The 16,295-nt window shown below is 59.6% G+C and overlaps 1 protein-coding gene across 1 annotated transcript in view; it reads left to right on the top strand.

Moving 5' to 3' along the window:
* Positions 1-14,599, top strand: part of LOC309857863 (uncharacterized protein) — a gene marked incomplete at its 5' end in the record, with an annotated part of 35,907 nt that extends 21,308 nt beyond the window's left edge. The window contains 3 exons of the mRNA XM_082750599.1: positions 4,443-4,531; positions 13,942-14,039; positions 14,343-14,599. Of these exons, the coding sequence (XP_082606725.1) occupies positions 4,443-4,531; positions 13,942-14,039; positions 14,343-14,452 (297 nt within the window). The 3' untranslated portion in view covers positions 14,453-14,599. The remainder of the gene's footprint in view (positions 1-4,442; positions 4,532-13,941; positions 14,040-14,342) is intronic.
* Between the last annotated feature and the right edge of the window lie 1,696 nt (positions 14,600-16,295).

Below are 16,295 nucleotides of genomic sequence, written 5' to 3'. Positions count from 1 at the left end.
TGGAAAGTCGGGGAGAAGAGTTCCTATTAGGAAGATGGTGAATTTGGTCCCAAGACATCTGTGTTCTGACAGGTAGAACAGCCCAGCAGGTGTATGAGAATGAGGACAAAGGGACAGGTGGGGAGACACATTGGTGCTGTGAAGGCAGATTTCTAGTCCTCTTCTGGGAAGCAGTAATTGTGATCAGTGTTTGTGGCCCAGAGAGAAGACTAAAGACCGGGAATTCACCAATGGCTCCCTGGGCCGAGGTGGGACTCAGGGAGAGCCTGGAGCCCATCTCCAAATCCCAGCTGCACAGCTCATGACCTGTGAGCTCATTGCTCAGGGGACCCTGGCATTCTTGGGGGGCTTGACGGGAACCCCGCTCCCTGCCCAGGGTTCCCTGGATTTTTGGGGGGATTGATGGGAACCCCGCTCACTGCTCTGGGGGGCTGGGGAGGTTGGTCTTGGCTGGGGGCTAGCAGCCCCCCACTGGTGGATGCAGCCACAGCTCTGCTATTTTTAAGCGTCTGCCTTGCTCCGGTGGAGGCTGCCGGCGCCTGATGCTGAATCACGATCCAGCTTGCTAAGTGCGGCGGAGCCCATGGCCTGCCAAGTACCGGACAGGCATCTGGCTCTGCGTGGCGGGTTCCGGAGGTAGCCGGGGTTGGGGAGGGCGACACGACCCTGTGACGGGGGCCAGGCAGGCCCAGTGCGGCTGTGGTTCTTGTATGCACCCCTGGGTGTATAGACTGACAGCAGCATCTCTGCGAGTTACCGGATTGTGGCTGGCTGTGAGATGAGGACTGTGTGCATCAAACCCGGGTATCTTTGCCATCAGTGCTGCTTTCATTCCTTCTCCTAGAGCAGAAGGCACCGACGCGCGGCCATCAGAAGGCTGCCTTGCACACTGGAGTCAGATGGAGGAGGTTGCGCGTCTTTGTCTGGGGTCCTTCTGCATTTCTGAGATAGGAAATTTAAGCAAGTCTCCTGCAGGGGAGTCTCTCCCAAGGTAGGCCTGCCTCACTTGTGCTCTCCCTCCCCGAGCACCTGTAGGTCACAGCCGGCCTTGTGTACCTCCTGTGGGGAGGTCTTCCTGCTAGAGCCCCTGGAGGGCTCACCTCCTGGGAGAGCAGGGCCATCGTTAGGCCTGCGCGTGAGTGAGGGTTTGAAGGAGTAAGCTTCCCAGTCCCGTGCTCACCTCCAGAAGGCCTTCTCTGCACCCGTGTGCCTTCTTGCCTCTTCCCCAATGCAAGGGTGATGCAGATCATGGAGCCAGCCAGCACCCTGGCTGGCTCCATACCATGAGGGGTGGCTTTCCCCCGTCGGCTGAAGTGGCCCCTTGGAGGCTCCCAGAAGTTTCTAGAGCCTGAGCTGTCCATTGCAGAGGCAGGGTGGAGTTCCTAGTACTGGGCTGTCATGGCAAGGGGAGCGATGGACAGCATAGGCTGCCTGGCTTCTTGTACCTTCTTCCTTGTGGGATGCATGATATTGTGGTGCAGACAAGCATGTCACAGCCCCGGTTGAGACCATGGAGTCCTCCTTAGGGAGCATGATTAGTGCAGGAGGCTTGTGGGCCATCGCCCGGGGCAGGTGTGCCCTGGGCGAGGGTCATGGCGGCGGGCCTTAGGGGCTGTGAGGTTTGGCCCACACATTTCTTGGCCCATGGATGTGCCGCTCTCAGGCTTATGAAGCTCCTGGCGTCCCAGAACGGCAAGAGTCACGGGGTGTGAGGACAGGTTCCTCCACAGCGGTCCTCCTCGGCCAGCCCGGGACAGAACCGAGTCTCTCTCCTCACTCTTAGCTCCCTCTTTGACCCGCCGCAGTGTGCTTCCAGCCCCCATGGCTCCGAAATTCTCCTGGGAGGTGTTGCCCTGGGAGGATGTGGGAGTGCCAACCCACGGACACTGTGGAGTCATCTGTTCTCAGTGCCCTTGAGCTCTTTGTGGCCCTTGATGGCTCTTTCTAGAGACTCCCCTCCTGTGGGCACCAGGCATCACTCACCAGTTGTTCCTCCTTCTGGTCCGTCTGTCTGCCCGCACCAGCCAGTGCAGCCAGGTGTCAGTTTCCACCCAGACCTGGGGGTCCTCCTTCCCCATGGAGTTCTCCCTGCACCTGCTCATGGTCTGTGCCTATGGGACCTCGTCTCACCATCCCAAGTCTCCCTGGGCAGACCTCCGGAGTGTGTGACTTTGGGGTCAACCCTATGTAGACCCTCCTGAGATGACCCAAGGCATCTCTGTAGTGTGTGGATACCGAGCACCCTGTTCTCAGCTTGTGATGAGATGCAGCATCCCAGCATGGATCCCAGGGAGTCCCCCCTCCACAAAGGCACACGCTGTTCCTCCTGCCCGACCGAGGACAGATCTCATCCCCTCCTGTAGCACTTGACTGCCCTGCGGTCTTTTTGGATGTGAAGAATGTGCCAGAAGTGACACTGTGTTGTTCAGGGCTGACCCCTGAGGGTCCATCCCATGCTCCCACTTCCCTGCAATCCTGCCCCCATGCTGCTGGGGGGAGGGGCCACCTGCAAAGAGAAGCCCTCGGGGAGGACAGACAGCAGGCTCTGCCTGCTGGATGTCTGCCCAGCGTGTAGGAGAGCTCCCGACCCCTGCCGGCCAGCAGAGGGCCGCTGTGCATGTGTCCCTGCACCGTCAATCCACACTCACGGGAGATGACCTGAGCCTTTGGTTCCTAGCCCCCAGATGCTGGAGCCGCATTGGGCGACTGGAACGGGGAGCCACAGCAGGTTTTACAGGGAAGGTGTGCTGCCTTTGACATGGGTTTGTGATAAGTCTATGTACCTGATCTGGCAGGTTGACTGTGTGTCCTGAGGTGAGAGGCAGGGGAAGGGGTGCTGTGAGGGGAGACTGAAGGGGTCGTTGGGGAGCCCCCCTCTGCTGGGGACACAGGCATCACCTAGATCCCGGTCTTCCACTCCCAGGCGGCAGTCTACTGGGGGGTGAGCCGTATTTCCCAACCTCGCCGCAGGCCTGCTGTCCCGCCTCTCTGCACACATTTCTGCGCCCGTTGCTGGTGTAGGGTTCAGGCAATGCCCTGCACCCCATCCTCCCGTGGTGGATGTCCAGGTCACCCAGACGGTGGAGATAGAGCCCTGTGGGCACAGGTGGAGGCCAGCACGCTGCCTGGGGACCCTGCAGCCACACCCTAGGGATCCCAGGAAACCCGGGCAGACATTTGCTGGCTGCAGCGGGCCCGCAGTCCCACTCACCTAGAGTGGGGCCCTTAACTCCGTCTTATGGAGGGAGGGGCATCAGACACTTGGGGACCAGCTATGGCACCATCCCGGAGGCACTGAGTTTTTCCACTCCTGGCTTGGCTTCTCTTTCTACCGTGAAAACGCAGTATCTCAGACGGGACTTCCCCTCCCTGAATGCTGGGCCCTGTGTTGGGAGAGTGGCCGTACTGTGGTTGCCTCGGGTGACAGTGATGGTACCACAGGCTCTGGAATGGGGCTTGCTTGTTAGTGCAGCAGAGGCGGGTCGGGCCCCCTGGCCAGAGGGCCAGGACGCAGGGCAGGATGCAGGCCCGGCCGAGACGGAGGGAGCTAGCTGTAAGGCAGAAGGAGGATGGAAGGTGGAATGAGGAGGGCTTGGTGGCCAAAAGTCTGCGGGGCTGGGAGGGAGCCGTCCGGGGAACCCCGGGAGCCCCTGCATTGGGTTGTGTCCCACCTCGTGGCCAGCCGGCCATCAGGGAGGGCTGAGTAAAGGAGTCCCAGAGAAGCCAGAGGAGTCTGCGTAGAGGGCAGCTGGTTGGGGGGGTCCTCGAGGCGGCCTGGCTTGGGTGATCCCCCAGCAGAGTGCGCTGGAGTCCCGAGGGCCCAGCTCTGAGCTGGTTCAGCGCCGTGTGCTTAGGAACTCACTCATTCATGGTTCCTTCAGCCAGCTACCATGTTGTGAGGACCTGCTCTCTGCTGGGCCCGTTTCTCTGCATGGGGCACAGAGGCATGGACAAGACAGATTGTAGCCAGCCCTCAGGAGTTGGAAGTCCAGTACACAGGTGACCCTGGCCTCCTGCCCACACCCTGCGTCCGCAGGGGAGGTGGTCTCTCCAATCCTCTCTGCCAGGACGTCTGATGGCACCTTCCTGGCACCACACGCCGCTTTACCTGGTGGCTACGTGCCACGTTTGGCCGGTGGCTTGAACCTCTGTCCCCATTCCCACAAGCTCCTCTCTGTGTCAGCCTTTCTCATCCGTCCTGTGTGGACATGGACCCTCATGTGAGGATGGAGGTGTTCTTAGAGGAAATCCTCCATGTGAGGGATGGGGAGGTCCTGGCCCTTGGAAGCTCTGCTTCTGACACTGGGGCCCCTGGTGTCCTAGCACAGGTGTGACCTTCACAGCCCCAGCAGGGACGGTTCTATCTGCTGCCCCACATCCAGTTCCAAAAATAACATCTGTTAGACTCTCACGGACTTCATCTCTAACTTCTGTCCCCACAGCTCCTTCACGCTCACATTGACAGCATCTCCGTTCCCCAGCGTGGTTGGAAAAATGAGTCAGAGTCTACCACGTCTCCTTCTCAGGGCTGGTAAGTGCTGCAAAGCATACATCCTGTTTTCCTTTTTGTTGTTGAAGAATGTGTGCCAAATTTCCACAAGAGAGGATTCTTGTTATTAGTGAGGAGCTTTTATTAGGAGGGCTTTTTCCTCACTAGCAGAGTGGGAACCAGTAAGAGTGTTTCTGGGGTTGGGCGAAGGCTGGTCAGACGGAGGTCAGGAGGTCTAGTGGACACTTGTCGTTGGAGGTTGTTGCTGGCCGATCAGCACGAGGGGTTTGCCTTCAACCCATCTCAGAGCCATGCTGAGGGGCACAGGCATCTTGGAGCCAAGAACACTGAGCCTCAGACCCGTGGCCAGCTTGGTCACCCTCGCTACACCCCGTCCTCTGCTTCGGGACGTCCAGGTGGGAGGGTGACATCTTCTGGCCTGTCGTAGATCCTTCCTCACACGCTTCCCGCCAGCCCTTCCCAGCCTCCGGCTAACAGCCCCAGCCAGGTGGCCCTTTCCTGAACCCCCCGAGGGCATCTTTCCTCCGGGAGGCCCCGTAGAGCAGCACTGGTGGATGTTTTTATGGGTCATGTTCTGAACGTCACACCCGAGTTAAATCTGTGCTGATTCAATTAGAACACGCAAGCTGAGGGACTTCTTCACGTTCCATGACTGGGTCCTAGGTGAGTGGCTTCTCTCTCTGGACACAGGTGTCCTCACTGCCGTGCTGCTAGCGAACGGCCGGGCCCTCCCTGCTCAGCCTATGTGCCAAGCGGTCTTGCGGCTGGATGGCAGAACTGGAAGCCCATGGCCCTGCACACACGGGAAACTGAGGGCCGGGCGGCGGGGGTGGCACACTGCTCAGAGCCACACAGATAGGCTTCTGTCTGGGGTGGGGGGTGGTCAGGCCAAGGCCCGAGGGGCTTTAGAAGCTGCACCTGAGGAGCTGGCCGGGGCTTGGGCCAGGTGGGGTCCCGGCCTCCAGAAGATGCCACGTCCTGCTGCCCCCAAGCTGGGAATGTGTGACATCCCCTTGCAGGAGGGGCTTCGCCGATGTGACTGGTTCAAGGTTCTCACTGGGGGTGGGGTGATCCTGGATTGTTGGGCCACACACCAGCTCCGTGTGAGGAGCTTCCTACGTGGGGGCAGGTGGGTCTGCCTCAGATGAGGTGAGACAAGGGAAGCAGAGGCATGTGTGTGCACACGTGTATATGTTGCTGTGTGTGGGCTTGTGTGTGGAAGAGACAGACCGGGAGCGAGGGAAGCAGGTAGAGGATTGCAGGCGCTGCTGGAGGTGGAGGAGGGCCCAAGGGGCAAGGGCACAGTTGTGTCTGGACTCCTCGGAGACAAGAGAACACACTTGTCTGGGGAGCACGGCCCCGAATTTAGACCTCGTGACTCCAGAGCTACAAGAGAGCGTGTGGTGACTTTTCCCGGTGGCCGCGGGAAACCCGTTAGAGGCATGAGAGCCTGCCTCTAGTTCAAGAGGGAGACGGGCTGTGAGCAGTGCGTCTCGGTGCTGACCGTGACCTCAGGGTGACGTGGATGGCAGTGGACTGGAAGCCACCATCCACTCTGAGTGTTCAGAAATAGCTTTCCACCGTGCGGTCCCAGTTTCCGTCTCCTGGAATGAAGAGCAGACATCAGACTTAAACTAATTCCTTCGCTGGCGGACCATCACGGGCTGGCCTCACGAGGTTCTCCGCCACGTGGACAGTTTCCATGAGACCGGGGGAATGGTTCTTGTGGGCTGCCCACTCCTGGACGCCCCCAGAGCCTTTGTGTGCTGGTCACCCACTGGCCTCCAGCGCTGGAGGCTCGCCCCAGCCCGTACATGTCCTACACTCCAGGGTGCCTGGTGGGGGTGGGGGTGCATCAGCTGTGCTCAGGGAGCGGTTGCCCCATGGTTTGACCAGGGGATGTGACTGGCCACCAAGGACCTACTTCCCTGAGAAAGGAGGGTCCTCCATTGGGCAAAGACTGTCAGTGATCTTTGCTCATCCAGGTGCTAAGGTCCTGCATCTCAGAGAGCAGCTTGGAAGGATCTAGGGCAGGTGGCGCACCCACCGCATGAGCTTCTATGGTGGCCTAATGGCACGTGTTTCTGCAGTTCAGGACTAGGGACTGTGCACCTGCTGCAGGCCATGCCTGGGGCTTGACAAAGCCACCGGCCTCAGGGAACTCCTTGTTTTGAGAAAAAGCTGATCTTTGCATGGTTTGGGCTGCAGGCCCAGCTCAGACGGGTGTGGAGGATCACAGGCAAGGGAGCGTCGCCATGGATGCGGGAAGGGAGCATCGCCATGGACGCGGGGGGTCTCTCAGAGGAGCTGTGTCTCCCACTCGTGCAGGAGAACCAAGGAGGGGCTAGACACTGTGACATTCCAGTGGCTTTGGGGCCATGAGCTGGGGTGCTCCTTTGGGTCTTTCTTGCTGTGTGGACTGAGAATCCCTGGGGATGAGAACTCTGTCTTTTGCTCTTTCTTGCCCCTTGGTCCTGAGGGGATGACCAGCAGGCCGGCAGGACCAGCACCAAGAACGTAGTCTTCCTCTCCGTCCTGCTTCCCCAGGGCTGGGCCCAGGTCCTCATGTCCAGGGCAGGAGCTTGCCCTGGCCTGGGGCTCCCCGGTCGGTCCTGGGGATGGCGTGCATGGTGCTGGGGGAGAGGCCTGGCAGCATCTGATTCCTTCGTCCCTCCCTCCGTGCTCGAGGGCTGCATCCCGACCACAAGCCTGGGAAGCTGTTCAGATGGTTTGGATGTGGAGACCGAGGCTTCCTTGGAAGGAAGGGCCGCATCCTCGACCCAGTGAGGCCATGTTCTCTCTGACCTCTGCGCCATCTCGCCCGGACCTGAGCATGCTCCCAGGATCCAGGAGGTGTCCATGGCCCGGTCACTCTGTCTGTTCCTTGATGAGCTCCTGCTTTGAGGGCTGCAGAAGGTTCTGGCCAAGAAGAGGACATCCCCATCAGAAGGACAGCTGCCCCCGGTCTCCCACCTCCTGGGCCTTCCTGGTTGTCTGTCCTTTCTGCTGCCGGAGGAGCTCAGAGCCAGCAAGGCATCAGCTGCTGGGGCGCTGGCTCAGGTCCCAAGAAGGTGGTGTCTCTATGAAGTACGGGACTGTCCTGGCACCTGTCGCATGCAGGGCAAATTCTAGGTCCCTTGTCCAGGCGGTGAAGATGCCTTTCTTCCAGGGCTGGGCTCTTCTGGATATCCCTCTTCCCTGCATCCTGCGTGACGCATGGAGGGCTGGTCAGGCGCTCTGGTGCTGTGCAGTTTGGGACCAAACTCGCGTGCGCTGTTCTCGGCCAGAGCCAACCCCTTCTCCTCCATGTAGGGCCAGCCCGTCTCAGGACCGCGTTGCACAGCGCTTTGCTCGACCCAATGCAAACACGTCTTGTTCCAGTGGTTTGCCTTGCAGCCCATTCCTCACTGGTCAGAACCTTCTCTGAGGATGGCGAGCGTGTCACATCAGATTCTCGCATGCTCCGTCCTGGCACAGGAACGCTCACGGTATCCCTGGGAAGAATGGGTAGCATTCGGCGCCTGCTGGAGGGTTTGAGAGCACGTCTGTGAGGAGCTGCCCTGTCCCAGATAAGCTCAGGACCAGAAGGGGGGCCAGAGGTGCGGGGGATGGGGAGCCTCGGACATTGCTGGCGGTGGCCTGGTGAGGAGCTCCCGACTTAGCAGAGTCACAAGGACTTGTGAGTCCCTGGCTCTGGTCCACACCAGACCTTGAGAAAGCTTTTCTCAGTTGGTCAAGTCCCTGCTGATAGAGTCCACAGCGTGGAAAAGATCAAATTCTGGTGGAGAAGGTGAGCACCAAGAGTGGTACACGTCATGACAGAGGGGAGTGCAGGCCCCTGGGCACAGGCCACGGAGCTGAGGACTGCCATGTGACATAGAGAGGGTGAGAATCTTCAGGGCGACTCCTGAGTAATCAGAGAGGGCTTCCTGGTGGAGGTGACCCTAGCACAGTCTCAAGGACTTCATCATCAGTGGCAGTCGTACAAAGGGAAGAGTGTGTCGTGCACAGTACTGACAGAGGCCGCTGGCATGAAGTCCCCGTCCCGTGTGGTGCAGCATGGTGTGTGGAGAACTCGCACATCGTGCTGCAGTTGGAGCCCGACATGCTTGCTGGAGGGCGGTTCGGAGGGGTTGCTGAAGCACCAGAGGAACATGTTGGGCAGGAGTCAGGGAACATTTAGGGACACATCCACCTACAGAAATCTCGAGGCCTGGTGAGAGCTGACGCCCCTCCCATGCTCCTCACTGAGCAAGCAGGTGGGACCCACCCGGGCCCTGGAGGACAGGCCTCATGTGAGGCTCCCTTCTGTCTTTGGGCCATCCTGAGATCCTGGGGCGCAGAAGGGCAGGTTGGAAAAGGCATGAAACAGGTCAGGCCAGGGAGGCTAGCCCTGTGATTCCTGGGTCCAGCCAGCAAGGTTGCCTTGGGATGTCTACCCTCCCGACTGCTAGAGAGCAGTGTTTGTGGTCCTGGTCCTTGGGCAGGGTCCTGCTTGGTGCCCCACGTCCACCTGCTGTTCCCTTGGGCTCCCAGTCTCATGGACACCAGCATGCACCTGCTCCATCCTCCAGCCAGGCAGCCAGAGCTGACTCAGGGTCTGCTCCACAGCAGGTGTCAGGCCAAGAGGGAGCGTGAGCTCCTGTGCTCCTGCATGGGGATCCGGGCATGGGCGTGTGGGTGGGTCATGAAGGAAATCGTTCTCGGACATGCCCAGTGCCACGCTGGGAGCCCTGTGCCCTCTTCATGCTGTCTTGGACGTCAGCATTCATCGGCAGTGTAACTGTCGCCCTAGGTGGAGCTCCTTTTTGCAGTACACAACCGGAACAACCACACAGGGTGGCCCTGATGAGGTGCTTGGCCTTGGCAAACTGTCTGACCTCTCGAAGCCTCTCTCTCTTTTGTAAGATGGGAGTAGTAAGAACACGCCCTCAGAGTGCTATCGTGACTCCTGTGGGCTCTGGAATAAGCCACTAGTAAGCAGGCGTGGTATCATCGTGGCCACCCTTGTCCTGTTCAGAAAGGTGGGCCAGGCTCGCATGGCCTGAAGTCACACAGCAGCAAAGGGCAGAGTCGCATGGGCTCAGACCTCCAGAGTCTGAGGGACTTCGTGCTTCTTCCCCTCAGTTTCTAGGCAGAGGACAGGTGAGGGGGAAAGGGCCACCCTGGAGCTCCGCGGGGAGGGGCTGGCACCGCCGTGGATTGGACCGCAGTCACAGGAAAGGAAAATGAAGTGACATTCCCCAAGCGTGGTCTCTCTTTTTCCAATTCAGCTTTGTCTGTAAACAGCCAGTATCGTCATCCCAGGCCGGGGGGACCCGGGTCTTTAGGAACCTCTATCACCACGACAGAAATCTCAGCCCTGGCAGAGACACTGCTCCAAATCACACTGCACACTCCCACCCCCATCCTGGGCGTGTGACTCTTATTTGAAGAGTTGATTGGGAGGCTTTGCAGCCCCGTGAAGAGATGTTTTGTCCCGCATCCCATTAAGGGTTTACTCAGCTGGCTGGAACAGCAGGAACAGCCACGGGGCAGCCAACCCCGTGACGGGCAGATGGCTCCCGTCACATCGCAGCTTCACGAAGCACCTGCAGTCACCGTGCAGCTGGTGCCACTGTCCAGGGCGATCCGGGTCCCTGTCTGTGTACCGCCTGCATGGCCTGCCCACCCCAGGGCCTTTGCTAACCATCTGCTGGCTCCAGTGCTCCACCCGGCACCCCTGCCTGCATCTCAAGCCCACTGCACTCAGGAGCACCAGGTTCTGAAGTCCTGGCCCCTCCACCTAGTAGGCTATTCTCCACCAGGGCAGCGGTGTCTCCCAACCTGGGCCAGAGTGAGCCAGGGTCGTTCCGCATGACAGGGAGCCAAGCCGGGGCGAATGCAGTGGAAGGACACCACTCAAATCTTACAGAGCCCAGGACAGCCTCTCAGCAGGGAGTGTCAGCAGTGTGGTGGCTGGGAAACACATGCTGTGTGGCGGGGTGGACACAGAGTGCATGAGGGGCAGACCCCGCAGACCAGAGTGAGTGAGCTGGGGAGACCCTGCCGACTAGAGCTTATGAGCTGGGGAGACCCCATAGACCAGAGTGTAGAGCTGGGGAGACCCCCCAGACTAGAGCACGAGAGCTGGGGAGACCCCACAGATGAGAGTGCGTTAGCAGGAGACCCCCACAGACCAGGGTTCGTGAGCAGGGGACCCCACAGTCCAGAGCGCCCAAGGCAGGGAGGTGCTGCAGACCAGGGTGCGTGAGGGGGAGACCCCACAGACCAGAGCGCATGAGCCACGGAAATTCCGCAGACCAGAGTGCAGAGTCGGGGAGACCTCGCGGACCAGAGCTTACGAGCCGGAGACCTTACAGACTCGATCATGTGAGCAGTGGACCCACTAGACCAGGGCTCATGAGCAGAGGACTCTGCAGATCAGTACGGGTGAGCCAGGGTCCCTACAGACCAGAGACCGGGAGCCCAGGATACCCCGCACACCAGAGTGCATGAGCGGGAGACCTCACAGACAAGAGCACGAGACTGGGTGAACCTGCAGACCACAGTGCATGAGAAGGGGAATCCCTCAGACCAGAGCGTGTGAGCCCGGAGACCCCGGAGACCAGAGCGCTTGAGCTGGGGACCCCGCAGACGGACTGTTACAGCAGGTGCCTTCCACGCACATGCTGTGTCCCACGTGGGCCCTCCCTGCTGTCCATGGGTCCATTCTTCTACACCCTTAAGTCCAGAGCAACCCAAGGGGCAAACGGTTGTTTTTACCAACTACCCCCCCCATTTCACGGGGAGGCTGGGACTCAGCCCCTCAGTACCCACGAGACTCTAACAAGCTGCCCGCTGCCCCTTAAGTGTCCGTGGGGCATCCGGAATCAGTGTCCGGGGGGGCCGTATGTCCATGCGCGAGGCGAGGCCACAGCAGCCACTCAGGCCAGGCTCTGAGGCAGGGTCTGTCTGGCCCTGCACAGCCGCTGTGGCCCCAGGGTCCGTGGTTATGGCTGCGTCCCTCCATCTGTCTCTGTGTCCGTGTGTCCTGTCCTGTGTGTGTGTATCTGGAAAGGACGCTTGTGTCTGGGTTGGGGGATGATCCAGGACCGTCTCATGTTGAGATCCTTCGTTTATTTACATTAGGCAAGACCCGTTAAAGGTATCCGCCACAGGTTGCAGAGTCGCGAACGCAGACGTGCCTCTCTAGCAGCCACTGTTCAGCCCCTTCCGGACCGCGATGTCTGACGCAGTGAGCGCGGTCCTAAGAGTAAAAGCGCCACCACTCACGGGGAACGAGAAATCTTAGAGGAGGCACTTGTGCACGTGAGAGGGGCTGGATGACCCACGGGAAACACTGCGGGCTTGGCTGGCCGCGGCCCGTGGGAGTACCCTGCACTCCAGGCAGGGGGAGTATAGGCTGTCCGTGGCTGGGGGCTAAGTGTGCAAGGTTACAGGCCCGGCACGAGGTGTGCTGACCTTCCCACCCCTTCGGCAGGGCGCAGCCCTGGGACTGGCTCAGCGGGCGGGTAGAGTGCACCTGACGTTCAGTTAGGGCTGGGATGAGTCTGGCAAGAGCACGTTCACATACACTGCTGGTCACCACAGCACATGGCAGAGAGAGAGGAGGAGGAGGACCCGGCTGCCCGAGGCAGGTTCCTGAAGGCACGTGCCACGCAGAAGGGGCCTACAGGCTGAGGGACATAGAGGCTATGGGAAGCCATAGGTTCAGGGGGAGGGACCGCCTGGGAGGAGGCAGGGTGGGGGCAGGGAAGGGCTCAGAAAGGGGAGGAGGAGGAGCAGGTAGGAGGAAGTGGTACCTGGGGCGCTGGGAGCAGAAAGCATGGCAGGAGTGAGCTGAGCGCATGGCCGGGGCTGGGTACGCAGGTGGGGGCTCAAGGTCTGGTCAGCGGGCAGGTTGGTGGCTTTGCGGATAGTCTCCGGCTGTGCTCGCCATCGGGCGTGGCCCAGGGGAAGGACCTTCATGGATGGAACGTGATTTAGGGGGTGTCTGCTCCCTTGGGGAGTGGCAGGGTCCAGGAGACCCTGGGCTCTCCACTCTCCAGCAGGTGCAGGCATGAACACAGAGCAGAGGGAACTGGGCGGCCAGAGGGATGGTATGCGCAGCGCCCCAAGGGAACAGAAAAGAGGAGCCTGACTCGCAGGGGGCAGAGCTGGGCGTCGAACCCAGGGAGACCTGAACCCAAAGCGCCCATCTGCACCCCACACTGCGCCGCCTCCTGGTCATGGAAGGCTGCAGGTGGGAGAGTGGGTTGGTGGGGCCGGCCACCTATGCGGATGCACAGTTCTGCTGGAGGTGGGGTGTCGGTGCCCTGACGGGCCTGCCCCCTTCAGACCCACAGAAGCATAAATGAGCTCAGCTCGCTTTGACGCTGGTCTCGGCTCCCAAAGACCCGTCAGCTCAGGGGAAACTGAGGCAGCGTGACCCTTTGTCCTGCCGTCACAAGGCAGGCTTCCCCGGAGCATGCTCTGGCTGGTGGGGCAGGCAGCGGTCCCCACCTCCTTGGTCGAGCGCCAGAGACCCAGGGAGGCCAGGGCGAGGCTGACTTAGAGTCCTCAGATGCTCTGAGGGCCCCAGGCAGGGCGTGCCCTTCCCGCCCCCCCCATCCTGTTTCTTCGCCCCAGGGAGTGTTTCCCAGCCCATTATCACATGAGTGCTTGGCTGGGTCACCCTTTGTCAGGGCAAACATCAGGCATGTGCTAATGGTCCTCTTAACCATGGCCAGTTGGGTCTTAATGTCTGTTCAATGACACCTGCTATGAAGGCTCCCATAACGGAGCTCTTAATGGCAGACGAGGGGCTGTTAGACCTCGGACACTTAGCCCACAGCCATGGACAGATCCCGGAGGGCAGCCTGCCCCTCCAGAGGGCCGAGGGGAGGGGCTTGGGGGAGACACCTAGAGCCCCCCTTGTTCTGCTGGGCCCCTGAGAGTGGGAGACACAGAAGTGGCTCTGGGGGGATGTGGCCAACACCAGAGCCCATCCCGGTTTCCTGTACAGACCACTGACCTGCGCTCAGAATGAACACCAAGCACTCTGTTTCCCGTGTGGGGTTGGGGATAAGAAATACCAGGGACGGGGAGCGGGAGACGGGTCCCTCCGTGCCGGGTCCCTCCCAGCAGCAAGCAGGTCCCTCCCTGCCCTCCTGCCCCAGCCTCAACCTCCACACTCGGGTGCGGGGCAGAGACGGCTTGCGAGGGTGCGTGGGGACGTCACCGGCCGGCACATCCGTTCTCAGACGCTCTCTTTGTCCTCACGCCTCCCCGCTTGTGGTACCGAGGCGCGTCCAGGCAGCTGGTGCCCGCTTGCTCCTGGGGCACCTGTCCCCCTCGGGAGGAGGGGTCTCTAGGTGTGGGGATCGTTGGTCACACACGAGTAACTGGAAGCCTTCCACGATGAACAGAATGTTCCCTGTGCTTGACAGGTGTGTGGTGGGACCAGAGGCCGAAGCGGTTAGCACAGCCGGCCTGCTGGGCTCTCTCAGACGGGAGCACACCCGGGAGTTTGCCAGTGGCCAGGGAGGTACGACGCTCCATGAGGACGGGACGGTGTGTGGAACAAGGGGTCACAGGAGGGCACCCACGTCCCATGGACGACAGGACAGGGAGCTCCCGAACGCCCTCTGAGGGGGCGCGCAAAACTGCGGCTGAACACCCAGCATCTTCCTCGAATACAATTAATTCTTTCCATCAGCAGGGAAGTTAAAACATTTTTATATTGAAGTTAACAAGAATATATCACAGTAAAAAAGCAAACATTGCATGGTTCTTTTTTTTTTCTTAGGATTGAATTTTTGAAAGTGAGGTATGTTTTGTGTCTCCCCAGGCCTTGCTGAAATGTCCGTGGCAGTGTCGGCACTCGGGCCCGAAGGACGGGAACGTCAAGGGGCTACTGATGGTGAGGGGTCCCTCCGGGAGGTTCTCATCTGGGAGTGAGCTGGGAGCAGACCCCCATTGGAAATAAGCGAGGCGGACGATTCGTGCAGGACGGAAGCCAGGGCTCCGGCTTGGATCCTCCTGGAACGGCCAATGTAGAAGCCCCGTGGAGGGCAGGACAGCTGGGAGGAGCAGAGGGGTCCGCCTGGAAAGACCTCTGAGGCTCAGAGCCCGTGGCACTGGCTGGGACTGCAGACCCCGTGAAGCATCTGGCGTCCGCACCCGCTCACCACGCCACCGTCCTGGGTGCTCACGGCATCAGTAACCACACAGTGCGGCCCCAAGGAGTACTTCCTGCACACCTTGCAGTCTGTGGGCTCACACTGTCCAGAGCACGTTCACCCGTGAGACAGCTGCTGAAGCAAGAGCTGTCTGGAACTAAGTAGAACACGGCTGACAGGTGCCCAGGAGCACGTCCGGAGCCCAAGGCCCCTCCAGCCCGTCACTGTCCCCTTGGTCCCACGTGGTCAGAGGTTCCATTCAGGTGTTTCTGGAGAGAAGGCAAATGAGCAGCGTCTCTCGCGAAACTTTGTCCTTTTACTCAGAAAGGAATGCGCTCACCAAAATTTCTATCTGTGCTCACGGACAGGAACCGGGGCGCGTGGCCCACGTGGCCGCAGGGAGCCTGAGAAGGTGAGCCATCATCAGGAAGCATGGCCGCCCCAACAAGCTCAGGGTCCTCTCAGGGAACAAGGGGGTATGGTGGACATGTGTTGGCTGACATGGCTGTCCCCACCGTCCTGGGATGTGATGACCATTTTCATTTTCATAATTTGACGGAGGAGGAGATTAAGGGACAGGCAAGCCAGGTCATTTCTTTCCTGAAGACTACCTAATAGACGGGGAACCGTATCTCTGTGAGACCATAGGCAACCTGAGAGCAGGACTGTGTGTTTGTCCTTTGCCCTGTGTAGCTGTGACCCCATCACCAGACAGAATGTCACTTGGATCGATGCCTGATCGAATGCCTCGTTGATGGCCCAGTAAAGTCCCGTGCATGTCTCAGGCTTCCCCGTCCTCCCTCTCAGAGGAAAGAGTTCCAGAAACCTCCCCATGCCGGCATGCAGTTCCTCTGGGCCCAGGCAGCGTGGGTGTGCCGGGAGGACCAGTTTCGGCCGACTGCCATCCCAGCCACGTGCAGCTGAGCTCACCAGGACCAAACAAGGCCCGAAGTGTCTCAAGGAGTGTTTTTAACAAGTTGTAAATAATATCTCACCAAGTCCCATCGCTGCCTAGAATTGATGCAGCTGGTGAGAAGTAGTCATGATCCCGTGAATCGTTTGTCCATTTACAAGAACATTTCATTCACCTCCTTCCAGAAGGATGCACAGAACACGCTTTAAAAGAAGGCGTAACTGGTACTGACATATGGGAAGGCTGTGTTGCATTCCAGTTCCTCACTGGCTCATGCGGTGTGTGCAGAAGAAGGGATACTCGTAATTACTGGGGATTTTTTAAAAAATAGAGATAATTTGTCTTTAAGAAGAAACACGGGCATCTGCAGAATGATGACTTTGTCTCCCCGTGGTCTGCTCTTGGGTCAGAAACTTGGCCGGTACCCTGCCATGTGATTGCTGGCTTCTGGCCCTGCTCTCTCACTCTCGAAGAAAGGGCGTATGTCTCAGCCTCCTGCAGAACCACCCCGCTCTTGCCTCTTGTCGCCCCTGCTAAGGCTGAGCATGGATCTCCGTATGTTGGCACGTGAACTAAGGAATAAGCCTCTGGAAGAAAGTCAGAATCTCTCTCATGGGGAAGTCTTTCCTGCTACAGCGAGCATCCCTATGACAGTTGGGCTTAAGGAGGAAGGGGGGGAGCTTGGATGACCAGGGTTGCACCAGCCCGC

The sequence above is a fragment of the Mustela nivalis genome (genome assembly GCF_964662115.1).
Source record: "Mustela nivalis genome assembly, contig: HAP1_SCAFFOLD_1467, whole genome shotgun sequence".
Classification (NCBI taxonomy): domain Eukaryota; kingdom Metazoa; phylum Chordata; class Mammalia; order Carnivora; family Mustelidae; genus Mustela; species Mustela nivalis.
Note: the sequence above shows the minus strand (reverse complement) of the source record. Positions and strands in the feature narration are given on the sequence as shown.